The 13,576-nt window shown below is 40.8% G+C and overlaps 1 protein-coding gene across 1 annotated transcript; it reads right to left on the reverse strand.

Annotated features, from left to right (window-relative positions):
• Positions 1-962: 962 nt before the first annotated feature.
• LOC139581108 (dihydropteridine reductase-like) lies at positions 963-12,429 on the reverse strand. The gene is made up of 7 exons (XM_071410527.1): positions 12,230-12,429; positions 11,825-11,917; positions 11,352-11,448; positions 11,001-11,141; positions 7,356-7,464; positions 5,943-6,026; positions 963-1,318 (listed from the first exon to the last, which is right to left on the reverse strand). The coding sequence occupies exons 1-7, from the start codon at positions 12,311-12,313 to the stop codon at positions 1,216-1,218; spliced, it is 711 nt and encodes a 236-aa protein (XP_071266628.1). The 5' UTR covers positions 12,314-12,429; the 3' UTR covers positions 963-1,215.
• Between the last annotated feature and the right edge of the window lie 1,147 nt (positions 12,430-13,576).

Here is a 13,576-nt window from a genome sequence, read left to right on the forward strand (position 1 = left end):
GACAAATTGAGACTGTTCTGAGGGCAAAAAATGGGGTGCAAGTCAATATTGGGAAGGTGTTCCTAATGTTTTGTACACTCAGTTGTTCTTAGGAAGGATATTCACTGATCAGTCGTTTTATCAGCAGCCTGGGGTTATAATATAAAATGAAACCAAGAAACTTGAATCTATAATGATTTTTTTAAGGAACCATAATGGAAATAAGTCTCTGACTTTGTGATATTCCGGTCACATTTTTATACTGTGTGTATGTATTTCTTTCAACTGGCATATAAAATCAATCAATAAATCTCAGATTTACAGTGGAGCCCATTTATTGTATGTTGCCTTTTCTTTATTGGCTTTTGTTTTCGGCCAAATCCACTCATATGTTGTATGTGTTAACATTACTTTATAGTTAGTTTTGTGACCAACACATTTACACAGGCAGCCCACTTCTGATCTGTTTCTATTACTTGGTATTTTGACCAATCAGATCAGCTCTTTTGCCCATAATTGGGCAAAAGATCAGAATTGGGCTGCCTGTCTAAACGCACTCAGGCACACAATGGATCATTTGACTGGTGAGGTGAATTGTTATCCATGAGCACCACCTGGTGGTGAATGCTATAGCATGTCACTGGAAATGACCATGCGCTAGAACAATTCAAACAAGGCAGGTAAAGAATTTACTGTAACTGGTCTCCAACCCCATTCAAAATGGTATGTATTTAATGGAAGGCGAATAAGTCTAATTATAACCAATTCAATTCAATGAAATATATTATTTGGGGGTAGGGGTGGGCAGGGATAAAAATCAGGATTTTGGCGGTGGTGAAACTGCTACAAATCCATAATCCCCTAAATGTGTTGCTTTTCTATGATTGTTTTCAGCTGATGTATTACATTTCCACTGTTTAAAGTACCAAGGTTATGGTGATGTCGTAGTATTTTGATTGTCTCTCACATATTACTAAATCAGATTATGATTCACATGGAGTTTTATTCAAATTGAGACAGAGGTATTAAAACCACATCAAAAAGACACAAAAATACAAACAATTTGTTATGAGATACTGATAATAGCTCTTAGAGGGAACATCTTCAACCAAGCATTCATCCCCTCTTTCTCCCTGTGACTCATATTAACCCTCCCGACCCACCCTATCACAGTCTCTCCCAACCATTCCGCTCACTAGCCCTCTCTCCCATTGTCTCTCTCTCCCTCCCTCTCCTCTATTGCGTGGGTAGGGTCTGTGTCTTGCCTCCCACAGTGGTGAGCTGCATCAGACTGCCCGATGCTGGACGATCTGCACCAGTGGCCCAATTGAAGAAAGTTCTGGAAGAAAGAAAAATAAGAGGATGAGACTATGGAGATAGTGTTGTCTAATGTTTAACTATAAAAAACTAAACAAAACTAAATGTATTTTATACTTGAGATTCTTCAAAGTAGCCACCCTTTGCCTTGAAGACAGCTTTGCACACTCTTGGCATTCTCTTAACCAGCTTCATGAGATAGTCACCTAGAATGCATTTCAATAAACAGGTGTGCCTTGTTAAAAGTGAATTTGTCGAATTTCTATCATTCTTAATGCGTTTGAGACAATTAGTTGTGTTGTGATAAGGTAGGGTTGGTATACAGAAGATTTGGTAAAAGACCAAGTCCATATTATGGAAAGAATAGCTCAAATAAGCAAAGAGAAACGGCAGTCCATCATTACTTTTTGACATGAAGGTCAGTCAATGCGGACCATTTCAAGAACTTTGAATGTTTCTTCAAGTGCAGCTGCAAAAAACATTAATGTGCTTTGATGAAACTGGCTCTCATGAGGACCTCCACAGAAAAGGAAGACCCAGAGTTACCTCTGCTGCAGAGGATACGTTCATTAGAGTCTCATACTAGCCTCAGACATTGCAGCCCAAATAAATGCTTTACCGAGTTCAAGGAACAGACACATCTCACAATCAACTGTTGAGGAGACTGCATGAATCAGGCCTTCGTGGTCAAATTGCTGCAAAGAAACCACTACTAAAGGACACCAATAATTACAAGAGACTTGCTTGGGCAAGAAACACGAGCAATGGACATTAGACTTGTGGATATCTGTAATTTGGTCTGATGAGTCCAAATTTGAGATTTTCATTCCAACCGCCGTGTCTTTGTGAGACGCAGAGTAGGTGAACAGATGATCTCTGCATGTGTGGTTCCCACCGTGAAGCATGGAGGAGGAGGTGTGATGGTGCTTTGCTGGTGACACTATCAGTGATTTATTTAGAATTCAAAGCATACTTAACCAGCATGGCTACCACAGCAATACACCATCCCCATCTGGTTTGCGGTTAATGGGACTATCATTTGTTTTTCAACAGGACCTCCAGGCTGTGTAAGGGCTATTTGACCAAGAAGGAGAGTAATGGAGTGCTGTATCAGATGACCTGGCCTCCACAATCACCCAACCTTAACCCAATTGAGATGGTTTGGGATGAGTTGGACCGCAGAGTGAAGGAAAAGCAGCCAACAAGTGCTCAGCATATGTGGGAACTCCTTCAAGACTGTTGGAAAAGCATTCCAGGTGAAGCTGGTTGGGAGAATGCCAAGAGTGTGCAAAGCTGTCATGAAGGCAAAGGGTGGCTAATTTGAAGAATCGCAAATATATTTACATTTGTTTAACACTTTTTTGGTTCCTACAGGATTCCATATGTGTCATTTCATAGTGTTGATGTCTTCACTATTATTCTACTATGTAGAAAATAGTAAAAATAAAGAAAAACCCTTGAATGAGTAGGTGTGTCCAAACTTTTGACTGGTACTGTAGATACAGTATCTCTGTGCCTCTTAGTGTGATTTGAGTTCTTGTTAGCCAATTACCTATTTCAACAACACATTTTCATGAGCTAGCCTATTCCAGTGATGTAGTCAAGTCACTAAACCTCGAGTCCCAAGTCCCTTGTGTTCGAGGAAGAGTCCCAGTCAGAGTCTATATATTCGAGTCACGAGTCCCGTGTTAGTGCTAAAAGCGAGACCTATGGTCTTGCACATTGGTAAGGCTAGGAGCTACAGTAGCTATCCGACATGTGCTGTTGTAGCTAGCATGTTGAATTATGCAATGGAGAGAGACTTTCATTTTATTTGTCACATGCCTTGAATACAAAAGGTGAAATGCTTACTTACAAGCCCTTAAAAAAAAATATTTATATATATTTTTTATACAACTTTTTATAAATTAAAGTATGAAAAAAAGTTACACAATATAATAACAATAACGAGGATATACAGTGCATTCGGAAAGTATTCAGACTCCTTGACTTTTTCCACATTTTGTTACGTTACAACCTTATTCTAAAATTGATTAAATTGTTTTTTTCCCACCTCAATCAACACACAATACCCCATAATGACAAAGCAAAAACAGGTTTAGAAAATGTTGCTAATTTATTAAATTTAAATTTAAATTTACATAAGTATTCAGACCCTTAACTCAGTACTTTGTTAAAGCACCTTTGGCTGCGATTACAGGCTTGAGTCTTCTTGGGTATGATGCTTCAAGCTTGGCACACCTGTATTTGGGGAGGGGCTCTCATTCTGCTCTGCAAATCCCCTGATGCTCTGTCAGGTTGAATAGGGAGTGTTGCTGCACAGCTATTTTCAGGTCTTTCCAGAGATGTCTGGGCTCTGGCTGGGCCACTGAAGGACATGCAGAGGCTTGTCCCAAAGCCACTCCTGTATTGTCTTGGCTGTGTTCTTAGTGTCATTGTCCTGTTGGAAGGTGAACCTTCGCCCCAGTCTGAGGTCCTGAGCACTCTGGAGCAGGTTTTCATCAAGGATCTTTCTGTACTTTGATCCGTTCATCTTTTCCTTGATTCTGACTAGTCTCCCAGTCCCTGCCGCTGAACAACATCCCCACAGCATGATGGTGCCACCACCATGCTTCACCTTAGGGATGGTGCCAGGCTTCCTCCAGACATGACGCTTGGCATTCAGGCCAAAGAGTTCAATCCTGATTTCATCAGACCAGAGGATTTTGTTTCTCATGGTCTGAGAGTCTTTAGGTGCCTTTTGGGAAACTCCAAGTAGGCTGTCATGTGTCTTTTACTGAGGAGTGGCTTCCGTCTTGCGGAAGCCACTCCTCAGTAAAAGACACATGACAGCCTACTTGGAGTTTACCATAAAGGCCTGATTGGTGGAGTGCTGCAAAGATGGGAGAACCTTCCAGAAGGACAACCATCTCCACAGAGGAACTCTAGAGCTCTGTCAGAGTGACCATTGGGTTCTTGATCACCTCCCTGACCAAGGCCTTTCTCCACCGATTGGCCAGCTCTAGGAAGAGTCTTGGTGGTTCTAAAACACCAATTTAAGAATGATGGAGGCCACTGTGTGCTTGGGGACCTTCAATGCTGCAGACATTTTTTGGTACCCTTCCCAGATCAGTGTCTCGACACAATCCTGCCTCGGAGCGCTACGGACAATTCCGTCGACCTCATGGCTTGGTTTTTGCTCTGACATGCACTGTCAACTGTGGGACATCATATAGGACAGGTGTGTGCCTTTCCAAATCATGTCCAATCAATAGAATTGACCACAGCTGGACTCCAATCAAGTTGTCGAAACATCTCCAGGATGATCAATGGAAACAGGATGCACCTGAGCTCAACTTCGAGTGTCATAGCAAAGGGTCTGAATACTTATGTAAATAAGGTGTTTTTTTATACATTTGCAAACATTTCTAAAAAACAGTTTTTGCCTTGTTGTTATGGGCCATTGTGTGCAGATTACTGAGAATATATATTTTTGAATCCATTTTCGATTTCCGAAGGTACTGTATACAGGGATTACCGGTACCGAGTCAATGTGCAGGGATACAGGTTAGTCGAGGTAATATGTCCATGTAGGTAGGGGTAAAGTGACTATGCATAGATAATAAACAGCGAGTACCAGCTATTTCTGACAACAAAGTCACCAATAGTCAAGTCTGAGTCCAAGTCGTGCCTGGCCATGCAGTCATGAGTGAACAGGGAGCACAGTCCGAGTCATCACTGGTTGAGTCAGAGTCGAGTCATGAGTCATAAAAATCGTGACTTGAGTCCGAGTCAAGCCTGAGTCCTGGACTCGAGTACTACAACACTGGCCTACTCGGACGTCAGTCAACATCCATACTCCAGGCCATCAAGCGGACATTTGAGAAACAGCAGAGACTGTATCAAAGTGATAATTGAATTGCCCTCTCCCATTGCTTCTATTTATACTTCCTGACCCTCATCTGTTCCTACTGTTAATCTGCAGGGTTAATGACATCCAACAATTCTGGGATTATAAAACTGGATAAAATCCCATCTAGTCTCTACCACGGTACAGAGGAGAGACTGGAGACTCAGCGGTCTGTGTCTAAGATGACATGAATAGAGGAACACAAACTTTAGGGTACTCCATACGCTAGCTTAGAATAGACCCACAAAGAAAGTATAGCTCATTTATGTTTGTGTATGTAAATTACATTCATATAGTTAACATCGCATTTACAAGACATTTGGGCAAATCCTGAGAAGAGGATTTGTAAGTAATAGAAGCCAAGAGTGTCCAAATCATTTAAGATAATTAGTTGATTAATATGTCCATCAAATTCATATTTTTATCACATTACAGTTTTATTCAAACCAGACATTTGGCTCTACATATATTTTGGCAAGGTGTTGATTTTAACAATACAATTGAGTAGGCTATTTTCCAGCATTGCCATCTTCTGGCGAAATACTGGTATACAGCAATTTTCTTAAATAAAAAGATAGTCTATAATTATAGTCATACATTGATCAAGAGATACGTGTTCTTTACCCTGGAATGCACCTAATGATGGTCTTAAAGCAGAAATATACTGTACATTTAATTTTTAAGTTTGTTTTATCTGATATTTAGTTGATCTCAAACAGTAATGTTAACAACCCATCATCCACCATATCGCACTCACTCTGAAATGTACTCCAGCGGTGTCCAGGAACCAAAGTCTGCATCAGGCATGAACTTCCTGTTCATCGGCGTATCCAAGGTTACCCTGTGTAATCAAGTTAAATGATAGTGATCTGGCAGTCGTAGGAACTGACCTGAGGCCTGAGGATCTTGCCCTGGACTGATTGTAACAGCCTCATGTAATCCCCCTGTCTACATATTAAAACACAAAAGCAAAGCTAAAGCGTAGAGATGATATCTCTATTGTCTTATTTACTGCCAGCGAGCATCCAACAACCTCTTTGATTTCACAGTTACATTTTGAGATGAGCAAGATAATTGCTACATAAACACTTACATATATTGAAATATGATTTTAGACATCTGTTGTATTAGTTGCATGTTTTAATGTGCACAGTTGCAGTCTACAGTCTTTCTTGTGTATGCACAGTTGCAGTCTACAGTCTATTATTGTGTGTGCACAGTTGCAGTCTACAGTCTATTCTTGTGTGTGCACAGTTGCAGTCTACAGTCTATTCTTGTGTGTGCACAGTTGCAGTCTACAGTCTATTCTTGTGTGTGCACAGTTGCAGTCTACAGTCTATTCTTGTGTGTGCACAGTTGCAGTCTACAGTCTATTCTTGTGTGTGCGCACAGTTGCAGTCTACAGTCTATTCTTGTGTGTGCGCACAGTTGCAGTCTACAGTCTATTCTTGTGTGTGCACAGTTGCAGTCTACAATCTATTCTTGTGTGTGCACAGTTGCAGTCTACAGTCTTTCTTGTGTGTGCACAGTTGCAGTCTACAGTCTTTCTTGTGTGTGCACAGTTGCAGTCTACAGTCTTTCTTGTGTGTGCACAGTTGCCGTCTACAGTCTTTCATGTGTGTGCACAGTTGCAGTCTACAGTCTATTCAATGTGCACACAGTTGCAGTGAACTAAGCAACTCTCGTCCTATACGTATTGGTAGTGCAGAAGAACTGCAAGTCACGGGGGTAATGCTAACCATATGTGACAGCTATTAGTAGCCTGGCAGGTGGCCTCAGCCCAACCTCATGTAATTGGAATGTACCATAACAGAGCCCTGAGAATATTGACAATGAAACCCAGATACAGGCTTCTCATAGTGACATTGCAAAAAAAGGGCTTTACATGCATCAGTTAATCAATGAAACAGTGTAAACAGATAGATGCTCACGAGGTGAATACAAGAGCGACCGAGGGAGTCTTCTTCCTTTTAGCACAGGCAAATCTGTATCTGAGTACACCTACAACTGTGACATCGCTTACAAAATAAAGGATTTCCTTCTTTTCATTATTTACCCTTTGACCTCTGTTTCTGCAAAAAAAATTCAACTCCCAACGACTTTCTAATGAGCGCAGGGTTTTCCTATTCCTAATTAGGAAATAAACTTGGCAGGCGATCAGATGACTCACGGTAGTATGGCTACAGCCACACCTCCAGGGGGCATCCCACTGTCTTCTCCGGCTAGACTCTGACAGAGCTGGTGGACTGCTGCCTTGGCCATGCCATAGCCCACCATGCCTGAGGAGAGAAAGACAGAGGGATGAAGAGAGGGAGGGTGATCTAGGAGAGATGGCTGGATAGGTGAGTTGTCATTTATACAAACAGCCAAATCAGATAAGCAGAGGAAAAACACCAATAAATCTCACCATTATAACAAGGGACATGAAATATACACAATAAGTGTTACAAAGTAATACACGTAATACACAGTACCAGTCAAACGTTTGGACACGCCTACTCATTACAGGGTTTTTCTTTATTTGTACTATTTTCTACATTGTAGAATAATAGTGAAGACATCAGAACTATGAAATAACACATATGGAATCATGTAGCAAGCAAAAAAGTGTTAAACAAATCTTGAGACAATCAGTTATGTTGTGACAAGGTAGGGGTTGTATACAGAAGATAGCCCTATTTGGTAGAAGACCAAGTCCATATTATGACAAGAACAGCTCAAGTTAGCAAAGAGAAATGACAGTCTGTCATTACTTTAAGAAATGAATGTAAGTCAATCCAGAAAATGTCAAGAACTTTCTTCAAGTGCAATTGCAAAAACCATTAAGCGCTATAATGAAACTGGCTCTCATGAGGACCGCCACAGGAAAGGAAACCCGAGAGTTACCTCTGCTGCAGAGGATAAGCTCATTAGAGTTACCAGCCTCAGAATTTGCAGCCCAAATAAATGCTTCACAGAGTTCAAGTAACAGACACATCTCAACATCAACTGTTCAGAGTAGACTGGGTGAATCAGGCCTTAGTGGTGGTCTTTGCATTCGACCACAAAAGGACACAAAAAAAAGAAGATACTTACTTGGGTCAAGAAACACGAGCAATGGACATTAGACCGGTGAAAATCTGTCCTTTGGTCTGATGAGTCCAAATGTGAGATTTTTGGTTCTAACCGCCTTGTATTTGTGAGATGCAGTATAGGTGAACGGATGATCTCTGCATGTGTGGTTCCCACCGTAAAGCATGGAGGAGGAAGTGTGATGGTGTGGGGGTGCTTTGCTGGTGGCACGGTCAGTGATTTATTTAAAATTCAAGGCACAATTAACCAGCATGTCTACCACAGCATTCTGCAGCGAAACGCCATCCCATCTGGTTTGCGCTTAGTGGAACTATCATTTGTTTTTCAACAGGACAATGACCCAACAGACCTACAAGCGGTGTAAGGGCTATTTGACCAAGGAGGAGAGTGATGGAATGCTGCATTAGATGACCTGGCCTTCACAATCACCCGACCTCAACCCAATTGAGATGGTTTGGGATGAGTTAGCCCGCAGAGTGAAGGAAAAGCAGCCAACAAGTGCTCAGGATGTGGGAACTCCTTCAAGACTGTTGGAAGAGCATTCCTGGTGAAGCTGGTTGAGAGAATGCCAAGTGTGCAAAGCTGTCATGAAGGCGGCTAATTTGAAGAATCTAAAATCTAAAATATATTTTGATTTGTTTAACACTTTTTAGGTTAGTACATTATTCCATGTGTGTTATTTCATAGTTGATGTCTTCACTATTATTCTACAATGTAAAAAAATAAAAAAAAATAAAGAAAAACCCTGGAATGAGTAGGTGTGTCCAAACTTTTGACTGGTACTATATGTGATATTACAAACATAGTTTCCTCAGCTGGTGACCTCAAAATATACTATGATGTAACATACATTCACAACACATTTCCTGTTCATATACTATGGACAAATATTCCAGGTGCTTTTGGCTCCCAGAATTTGCCCATTACAGTTGTATTGAGAGATGACTGCTTTTGACTTCCCTTCAATGTTTGTGTTTGTAGCATCTGGAAACAATACGCAGCATTTTCCACGTAGAAACACTTCTTTGAAGAACGTAATATGCTCTCCCCACCCTCATATAAAACAGTGGAGGCATGCCACAGCTACATTTGAAGAATGGACCAATGAGAGAAAGGGGTGGAGAGTTAGCTCTTCCTTAAATTGTTGTTCTCTCTCCAAGATACTGTACTACTAAACTGGAACATATTTGAAATGAAATGGAACACAGTCTTTCGTTGGGGAGAGAATATCGTATTTGATTGCATAGATGTGCTCCAAATTGCATTTAGGATGGTTCATAGGAAGTGTGCTGAGAATCTATTTCCCCAAAGAGGATTAACAGACTTGCGTGCTGAATCACCCAAAGTTAAATCAATGTTATTTGACAGTTCAACCTCTCTTTTAAATCTAGGGTGAAGGATAAGGGTCATAGGGTGCTCACATGGTTAACTAACCTCAGTCTTTAACCCCAAATCAACCCATAAGCTTTTAGTCCACAATGGAATGTTTACAATGTAGCCTACTCTTCGTCTGCATCTGGCTTTGTAAGACTAAGACACCACTGGAACCCAAACTGCCCAAAGGCAGTATATCAATATTGAGAACTCAGTAAATCAGACACACAAGTAGCTGGTAAAGTATTAAAGCTAAAATAAAGTTAAAATATAAGCACAGATAACCCCTAAACACACACAATCTTTAAGCACTACTACTACGGTCTTCCACTGTCTTGTTTTTTTGTCAATAGTACAGAGCATTTGTCTTTTGAACAGGCCTAAGGCAATCAATGTTTGATAAGGCATGAGGTAAATGCTTTCCCTACATTATAAAATGAAAAGTAGTTTTAAAAGATGTATTTCTAAAACTCACACACTTCACCTAAAGGCAGCTCTGAGCATTACCTGAGGGAAAATACTGTAGAACCTTTTTTAATAAAAATAAATATTGGCATACAGAGGAGTTAAACTACAGGAAACATCTCCCATTAATATTAGACATACCACTGTCAAAATAAACCAACCCCCCTCAGGGAAATCTCTGCAATTTCCTGGCCTTTGTCTAGATTATCACTAGTAAGCTACATTGCAATAGGAGAATAGCACAGCACACTCTAACCATGTCCACATGTGCAGGACCCAAATTCTGCTGACTCATTCTCCTCCCCAATCTGACAGCCAATGAGAGCGGGAGCTTTGTAGCGACTGCTAATCAGGGATTTTAGGTGCCCCAGTGTCAGGAGTTGTATTGTTGTCAAGGCCATCGTATGGGTAACCCACCACACAGGGAATGGCATGAGTCCTTGGTCCTATAGGTACCTTCACATGCATACAGGGTCTAAAATATCAGACAGCGTTGTGTGAAAAAAAATAATAGTAGGAACAATTTCTCTCCTCATAATTGTCCGACATCGTGAAATGTCACTATGTATATCATAATAAACATGTTGCTCATATTTTAGTTCCTATGTCATAGGCTTATTTGTACCCATGGGTTACATGTTTTACAAAGTGTTTGATGACATAAGCTGCTATTTGTTTTGGCTGCCTAAATCGTGACGGCAGTAGATGTATGCCAAAGTCCCTCGGACATCAACGTCGGAATGAAAGGGTGGTCGGAACAGAGGCACAATCTAACAGGGTCAGTATGACAACATTACATGAGAAAATAGAATGCATAATAGAATAAATTACAATACCAGTAGAATATTTTAGAACACCAGAAGAACAGAATAGCAGTAGAGAGTAGAGGTATGTGGCATCTTACCACTAGTGCCACCCAGTGATGCTTTAGCCCCAGCCAGAGTCAGCAGTCCCCCTTGCTTCAGGTGCACAGCAGCCAGGTGGCTGGAGATGGTAGAGGTCCACACACTCTGCTTCCACATCATATCTGTGTTTTTGTACAAGTCTAAAACATACATACAAGAACATTTTGTTTGAGGAGCAACATAGTAATAATGAATGAACACATAACTAAATAGAAACCTATACAATGGCACGAACAAACATCCCTGTTGAGAATTCAGCCTAAGGGGAAATTGGTTTTAAAGTAATCATATCAGTGTGTGTGTTCAAAATGAACTGATGATATCTCAGGAAAATGCTGGTGAACTCTGACCTTTTGAGCTGCAATTTCCTCCTGCCCATCCACCTGCCACACACAAGATGGCATCTACTTTCTGGTCCCCTAGCAACTGTGCCACATCTGCTGTCACCTGCAGCAAGAGAAAAAGGGCTCTGGCTGTTTTGCTAATATAACATTTTATTTGAATATATATTTTATCAATTGGAATGTCACCACTTCCTGTGTTTACAATTTGTTGACATCTAGCTGCCACAACAAAGAAATCAATTTAATTTTGCATTTTAAAAAGACACATTCAATATGGCAATGAATAGAATAGCCCCCTATAGGCCTTTGCAATAGCATAACCACTGAGTAGAGTTTCCGATCGTGGCATAGATATTACAGTAATTATCCAGCGTTTTGCAAATGGAAAGTCAATGATCGTTTCCCTTGACACTGGATCATTGCCTAAGTCAACACTGTCAACATCACAGAGAGAGCAGGTGAAAGCGCGCTCCTCCTACCTGCCCTGCTTGCTCGGTAAATGACTCCGATAACTTCACCAGCACGTTCGCGTTTGCCTCCTCATTGGCAACGATATCGATGCTGGCTACCCACTATTGTTGGAAAAGAAAGAAGCAATTGAAAATAGGATGATGGTATCGAACTATCCTGCAAAGTAGGCAATTTATTCAACATGCAAGTGATGATATGTTTTCTGAAAGTTCTGGGCTGGCATCGTTCAACGTTAAATGACGACACTTTCATATGGATTCATTTCCTTTCCCTTGCTTCTTACCATATCATCTACTTAACATGTGGTTATTGCAAATAGACACCGTGGCAAGCAACAGCGCACAATCTTTCGTATTTATATTCTATATGTATTCTTTATAAAAAAAAAAAATTAACTATAGCACGCTACTCACCCATCCTTTGGATTTGAAGTGCTGAACAATTTTGCTACCTAGTGCGCCTCTTCCTCCGTAAACGAGTACCCGATTGGCTGCCATGCGTTCTTTACTATAAGCTTTAGCAATGATGATTAGTTCACAAAACGCGACAGCTAACGCCGACAGAAAGATATATACAGTATATATATATAGAGGGAGAGAGAACGGACGAGAGAGAAGGAAGGAAAGAATTACACCCACCCACAAGATTTAAAGAGACACACTCAGCACATCAAGAGGCGGATCCTCTAGTTCAATAGTGTTCTAAATTAGTTAGACTGTTAGAAAAGTCTGAGTGCATAGGTTACACCATACTGAAACTCAGTGGAGGGGTTGACACTAATAAGTGCCTTTAAAATGACACATGAATAACATGATTTAATGTAATCAATACTAATCATGAGTATGGGTTAATTGATACCAGGCTCCAACATGCACAAAGAAAGCCACCACACCGTGACAAACTGTGAAATGAATCATGCATCTAATCCAGTGGTAAACACACAAACACACGATTATGTGTGTACTTATGTATTCAGATAAAAATCAACATACAGTATTTGGATACGGTAGCAGTGAGACAGCAACATCTTATGACACCAGCTTGGCCTGTGTGGGAACACGTCCTTGTCATCCCGAGTACAGCGTGTCGGAATCTGTCACAGCAACACAGCTCATCGTAATGTCATCAAAGGATTTTCATGCTCTGGGATTTCACTCACAGTCAAACATACTAGATGTATCATTGCACGCTGATGGTGTATGGCCTAGCTTCTGCAGTAAATTGCACATCCAAGGAATACACATTTGAATCAACACCAGAAAATGAGACCGCAAAATTCCAAATGATTATTCGCATCGACTAGTACTTGATCTCACGCCACTTTGACCAGGTAATGTCTGTCACGACACATCCAATGATGGTATGAAAGCATTTCCCCATGCATTTTTCCATGATTTGTGCAGTTATTAAATAGCATGTGGTTTTTGTAGGATGCACTATTACGTAAAGTGACGATTATGATGTTGAACACACTGCTCAAACGGAGTTGATCATTGTAGTTGCACTTCTAGACTTCAGCTATTGTTAGGAGCAGTGGCGGATCTAGAGTTTTCTACATGGGGTGGCCAGGGGGTGGCCAAGGCTACTTCAGGGTGTCCATAGACCATGACAGAAAATTAGTGTGTAACCCTAACCTGGCATCTAAGGAGCATGAATGAATCCTATGATTCCTGATTAGAGGAAGAAGTGATAATTCACTTAACCCGGAGTTCTTCAATGAGGCAGATAGTGTGGTCCAGAAGGTTACTTCACTAGAATTA

The sequence above is a fragment of the Salvelinus alpinus genome, chromosome 7 (assembly GCF_045679555.1).
Source record: "Salvelinus alpinus chromosome 7, SLU_Salpinus.1, whole genome shotgun sequence".
Taxonomy (NCBI): Eukaryota; Metazoa; Chordata; class Actinopteri; order Salmoniformes; family Salmonidae; genus Salvelinus; species Salvelinus alpinus.

Coding starts and splice junctions, on each gene's coding strand:
- LOC139581108 (XM_071410527.1), bottom strand. CDS start 12,313: ATGGCAGCCAATCGGGTACTCGTTTACGGAGGAAGAGGCGCACTAGGT. Junction 11,449..11,824: donor TTACCGAGCAAGCAGGGCAG/GTAGGAGGAGCG, acceptor CTCTTGCTGCAG/GTGACAGCAGATGTGGCACA. Junction 11,142..11,351: donor AGGAAATTGCAGCTCAAAAG/GTCAGAGTTCAC, acceptor TGTATGTTTTAG/ACTTGTACAAAAACACAGAT.